The sequence below is a fragment of the Vigna umbellata genome, chromosome 3, assembly GCF_029865625.1.
Source record: "Vigna umbellata cultivar VRB3 chromosome 3, Vumbellata_1.0, whole genome shotgun sequence".
Lineage (NCBI taxonomy): Eukaryota > Viridiplantae > Streptophyta > Magnoliopsida > Fabales > Fabaceae > Vigna > Vigna umbellata.
Genome location: NC_142167.1, coordinates 49,490,309 through 49,496,730, shown reverse-complemented (window position 1 = coordinate 49,496,730; position 6,422 = coordinate 49,490,309). Strand labels below are relative to the sequence as shown.

The window sequence follows — 6,422 nt, the reverse complement described above, 5'->3', positions numbered from 1 at the left end:
ACTTGACTAATTTAGAGGTTGTATCTCTCACTTGAAGACGTTGTATCTCTCACTTGAAAGAACACCCCTATTTGATATCAAATTACCTCTAAATCCTGAAATATTTCGATTTAAAGAATAAAAAATATTTGTTGAAGAAAACTTAAAAGAGTCTTCACATAATATACTGGGCCTCTTGTAAAATTATTGAAGGAAATCCTTGTATATCTTTTCACTTTGAATTTGCATGTTATTAAACTATCTTTAACTAGATGAGAATTTTTTTACAGGAAGTTTACGAAAATATTTTGGTAGTTTGTCGGTCAAGTTAAAGTTGTGCCTGATTATCTTTTATCAGAAGTTAATTTTACGAAAATTCATCACAATATATCTATTAAGTTAAAGTATTGCATAAGAGTTTATTTAAGTTATATTTTTCAATCAATTGTTTATTTAAGTTTATATTTTGAAGAATTATATTAAAAATGATTTATTTTAAATTTATGAAAAAATATTCGTAAATATTGTGGATATTACTAAAAAAAATTATAGATATTTTTAAAGAAGATACTCAATAGTTTTGCTTAGAAAATGTTAGTGTACGCGTCGTGTTCGCTGAACACAAAGGTAATGATTTGACTATTCCACCATCGCCATAGCTCACAGAAACAAACAGTTCCACTTCACCTTTCATTACTGCAATAGTCTTTTTTTCCTCTTAGTCAGTCTCACCATCAAAAGTCAACGCTCTTCTCCTCTTATTCACTCTCTTTTTTTAACCTCTTTTCATGCTTCACTTTTCTCTTTCACTAGCAGATTAGATCAACATGAATCTTTTATTCGGTGCTGTAGTTCTCCTCGTTTTCTTCGCGGTGAAATTTCTCTACGCAAATGTGTGGGTTCCCCGGCGAACGGAGCGTCACTTCAAGAAGCAAGGGATAGGAGGCCCTGGCTACTGTCCGATCGTGGGGAACTCGTCGGAGATCCGACGGCTGTACGCGGAAGCGAAGTCAGAGGCGACCCCTGCGTTCGAGCATGATAACATCTTGAGGCGCGTGGTTCCATTTTACGAAAGGTGGTCTCGCGCGCACGGGAAAACTTTCCTGTACTGGTTCGGTTCAACACCCCGGTTGGCGATAACTGAACCGGACATGATTAAGGAGGTGCTGACGAATACGCGCGGTGAGTACGGGAAAGTTCCGTACAACCCTCAGTCGAAGTTGCTGTTTGGACAGGGCCTTGTAGGCCTGGAAGGTGAACAATGGGCTTTGCACAGAAGGATTATAAATCTGGCCTTTAACTTGGAGCTGGTTAAGGTAACTTATTCTTGTGGGGGCACTTTAGACGGAAAAAAAATTTAAATTATCAATTTTTCGGACATTTTTGGATCTTATAAATTAAGTTTGAATTACATAATTAGAATTTATAAATTAAAAATTATATTTTAAATTATAATATTTGAAACTACAAGACATATAATTAAAGTTATTTTTAATTTAGAAATATATTTTAAATTCTATACTTTAAAATATATTTCTAGAGACTGTAATTTAAAAATGTATTCTAAATTATAATTTAAAAAATTTGCATATGTTTTTGAATCTGAAAATAGATTTTCAATTATAAAATTCATAATACATCTTCAAATTAGACAATCTAAAATTTACTTTTAGATTTGTAAATATATTTAAGATTGTATATTTTAGAATATGTTTTCAAATTTTATGAATAAAAAATGTAAAAGGTCAGCATGAAGGTGCAAGAAGAAATAATAAGAATGCAAAAAACAATTGAATTATTGTGTTGGATTGGAAAATTCAATTTTTTTTACAATTTTTATTTGGTTTTGTGTTTTTTGGTATATTATGATATTATTTTTAATTTTTTGCAACTTTGAATTTTTGTCATTCGGTCCATATTTTTTTAAATGAGTTAATATAATTTCCTTTTGTAAAAATTTTTCTTTGACAAGTCTCTGCAACATAGTTTGTGTCACGAGTTATATAGACTATTTTCTAAAAATAGTAAAACCAAATTCAAAATGTGAAAAATAATAGACAAAATTGAAATGATCATAAATGAAAGAGTAAGATAACAACAACATTAGTCCTTTCTCGTTTTCAAGTTTTATATTAAGAGTAAAAGAGTAGTATAAGGGTGTAAGTAAAATATTTTGAAAACTTAAGGTATGCGTATATACTGTAAAGATGAGTGTGAAAGTATTTTTTAAAATGAAGGAACGAAATAAATAAAAAAATTGAAATGTTAGTGTAATTGGAAAAATTATATATATATATATATATATTATAGAGCATTTGGAATCTGAGCGTGACTTGTCTCATGTTTTATAGGAATGGGAGAGTAGAGTACCAAAGGTGAAAGAGCGGTTAACTAATTGCTTTTAAGGTTTTAAGCAGAAAGTGGTGTAAATTTTTTACGTAGTTAAATTCATATCTTATTGGTGTTTGTATCTTCGATTGAACTTTTTACTTAATTGACCTCGCATGTAACACTCTAGTTTGGTTTTGGTAATTAGAATTAAAGGAGAAAACAGTTGTGAGTGGAGGGAATAAGTAGTTTGAAGAGATGAATCATGAAAACAGAAAATATTAATTAAAGAGTAAATCATGAATCTGTTGCAGGGATGGGTGCCAGATATTGTGGCAAGCGTGACAAAGATGGTGGAGAAATGGGAAGACCAAAGAGGAGGAAAAGATGAATTTGAGATAGAAGTGCACAGAGAGCTTCATGATCTTTCTGCTGATGTTATATCAAGAACTGCTTTTGGCAGCAGTTATGAAGAGGGAAAGCATATTTTCAACTTACAGGAGCAACAAATGCACCTTTTTTCACAGGCTATTAGAAGTGTCTATATCCCTGGATTCAGGTTACTTTCCCAACTCTTAAATTTATATATATATATATATATATATATATATATATATCAAACTACAAACTTGCTACCAGACCTATGTTTCCTCAGGACAAGCCTTGCTAATAAAAAATAACCATCACAACTTAATTTGTTGTATTTGTTAAGGAGTAGACTTTTAAGTCTAATTTAACCCTATATAATCGGCTTGTAAAGTAAGTTTTTCACTCACTATATATTATAAATTGACATTACTTTTAGTTGATGTGAGACTTCCAAGAGTATTGTACTAGTAGTGAAATAACAGGTAGGTTGTTCCATTGAAAACTTGCTTTAGCTTAATTTAAGATGAGAAGTGAATTGCATATGAATATTTTGTTCCAGAACTGGTATTTTCTCCAAATGAAGTTCATGTCATACCAGGTATTTTTCCCTCTTCGGACATAATAATTGAGTTTTAGTGTTTGAAAAACGAAACAATAGGTATTTGCCAACTAGGAAGAACAGGGAGAGGCGGAGACTAGAAAAAGAAACACGTGAATCAATTCTGAAGCTTATTGAGACCAAGAGCAACACGGGAGAAAATGCAAGAAATGTACTAAGTTCTTTGATGTGTTCCTACAAGAATGAGGTTGGTGGAGAAGAAAAGTTAAGGGTGGAAGAAATTATAGATGAATGTAAAACCATCTACTTTGCTGGGAAGGAAACTACAGCTAACTTGTTAACTTGGACACTTCTTCTATTAGCAAAACATCAGGAATGGCAAAGTAAGGCACGTGAAGAAGTTCTTCGTGTTATTGGACACAATCAACTTCCTGTTGCGGACAATTTAAGCGACCTTAAGATTGTAAGTTCATCTATTGTTTGATTTTCCGTCAAGAGAATCAGTACAATGCATTTGTTATTGTTGAAATGAATATTACAATACATTTACTCAGTTGAATACTGGTTAGATCATAGATAGATGTCTCTGCCTGTTAGTCAACTGATCTACTATCAAGATTCAATCTAGATGCTACGTAACCATTATAAATTGAACCAGAGATGCAAAAAAGTTTGGACATGGAGATAGAAACATAAATGAAAATTTATGATTTAACTTTCTTAACTAGACTTTAAGTATAATTCAATCTTACAAAACCAGTCTATAAGATGAGATTTTCTCTAACTTTGAGATTTTTAACACACCTTACTCATATTGAGACATTTACATTTCGAGTATAGAATTAGATGCTAATGATAGTCTGACAGTGGATGGCGCAATAAGTCTAATAATCAACAAATTTCGTTAGGATAAATTTTAGATGACTTTGATACCATCTTAAAAAGTATATTTTAAGTCAACTCAACCTTATAAAATCAATTTGGTGAGGTTTGCACTTATATATCTAATCAACTCGGTTAGGTTTGCACTTATATATCTAATTGATGTGGAATCTTCAACAACAATGAATCAGGAATATGGTTAAGAATTGTAAAATAGTGTAGTATATTGTGGGAGACAGAATGAACCAAACAATTTAGATCACAGAATAATTAATATTTGAGTGCAAAATTATGGTCCATTTTCATTGATTATTGTTGGTTGACATTTCCCAACAGGTTAGCATGATAATTAACGAAACACTTCGGCTCTATCCTCCAGCAGTGATGCTAATGAGGCAAGCCTCTAAAGATGTGATGCTTGGAAGCATTAATGTTCCTGCTAAGACTCAACTCTATTTGGCATTGACTGCTGTTCATCATGACAGAGAAATCTGGGGTGAAGATTGCCATAACTTCAATCCAACAAGATTTAGCGAGCCTCGGAAACATTTAGCTGCATTCATTCCTTTTGGATTAGGCCCTCGAACTTGTGTTGGGCAAAATTTGGCAATGGTTGAGGCAAAGATTGCTCTTTCTTTGATCATTCAAAGTTACAGTTTTGTGCTATCTCCAAACTATGTTCATGCTCCTGTACTTTTTATCACTTTGCAGCCTCAGTGTGGGGCGCAAATCATTTTCAGAAGGATTTCATATTGATGATTTGTTACTTCCTTTTCCCTTTTCTGTCCTAATGTGATTTTTAACCCTGAAGTATTATAGCTATAACATTTTACTCTTTTTACTTGCAAACCTCATGTAAACCAGCTTTGATAACCAGTAAAACCTTTTTAAGTTAAAGCAGCATAAGTTTAGTTGCATCATTAAAAATATACAGATTTGGCTTGCATGTTTACTATTTCATTTTACTTGTTTGAAGATCGTGCATAGGAATGTGAAAACAAATCTGCAATATTTCAATTTTAGAATAATTTTCTGTTTTCTCGTAGTTGAGTTGTGTCTTGTCATTATTAAATATGGTCATATTCTTGTCTCCTTCTCATTGTATCAATGTCTGATAGTACTTTAATGTTTTGTGGGTTGACAATCGGAGAAACTCAGATTATAATAATTCAACCACATAGTTGAAGCATAGTGATATACATTAAAATTTGAACTATACATATCAAAGTTGAAGGAACCTTTTCGTTTTGTATAATTAATCTATTTTGCTCAATCTAAACCTGATAAATTACCCCATGACTGAAGAAACGTTCTACGAGTAAGTATAGCTTGGTCATATCTCTTTTCTCTTATATTATTACGTCACTAATCACACTTGTTATTTTTTTTCTTTCACACCTCGTGATCGGGTGTAAGAAAAACATCATTATTAGGGGATGGAACTTAAAATATAAACCCGTAAACTGACTTTGTGCAACATGACAAACTTTGAGCCTTTGACAACTATGCACTACAACTTAGACACTTATACTTACAGTATATAAACTCTTTGTGAAATAAGACTAGTGAATTTAGTCTTTAAAAGATGAAAGATAATATGTATTACTACTGGAAAAGAAAATAGATAATTTATTATTTTGCTCAGTCATCATCAATTCACATATAGTGAGTGTATATTTATGTCTCATTTAATATTTAATATTTAATTTTGAATTTTTAATTGGTTTTTGTTTTTAAAAAAATTGTTTTAATTAAAATTTGTAATAATTAAGTTTATTGAGCACAAGATACAAAAACATGTTAAAACAAACTTTATAATTACATAAATGTATTCCTTGGATATTTTGAGGTGTTTTAGTATCATGTAGCTAAGTTAAACTCATGGACATGTAAAAATAAATTGGTTAAAACTTTATGGCACTTTAAAGGTAAAGTCAAGAATAAAAAATTGTTAAAATCACACAAGTCAAGCATTACATGAAGAAGACAAGAAAAACATGGAAAAGTGACGAAATTTAGCTCTCTCAAACTCAATATGGCTAAACTAAAAAGAGGAACGAATAACAAAAATTGGACCTTGCAGTCTTCTCTATCTTTTTCTAGAAAAAAGGTTTTGATAATTGATAAATTTTTATGAAAAAAGATAATTTAGGACAAATATATCTTTGGGTATTTTATTTGATATTTTTAAATAATTATCTTATTTAACTGCATCGGTAAATCTCAAAATATAATATTTGTCAAATCTTTTTGAATACGACAAAATCTTCTTAAATCTTTGTAGATCTCCACAACAATCAAGTAT

At 31.0% G+C, this 6,422-nt stretch overlaps 1 protein-coding gene across 1 annotated transcript; it reads left to right on the top strand.

Moving 5' to 3' along the window:
- The first annotated feature begins 590 nt into the window (after positions 1-590).
- Positions 591-5,014, top strand: LOC124841628 (cytochrome P450 734A1-like). The gene is made up of 4 exons (XM_088108514.1): positions 591-1,295; positions 2,622-2,866; positions 3,335-3,698; positions 4,454-5,014. Exons 1-4 carry the CDS (start codon positions 807-809, stop codon positions 4,871-4,873), a joined length of 1,518 nt encoding a protein of 505 aa, XP_087964640.1. The 5' UTR covers positions 591-806; the 3' UTR covers positions 4,874-5,014.
- The last annotated feature ends 1,408 nt before the right edge of the window (positions 5,015-6,422 follow it).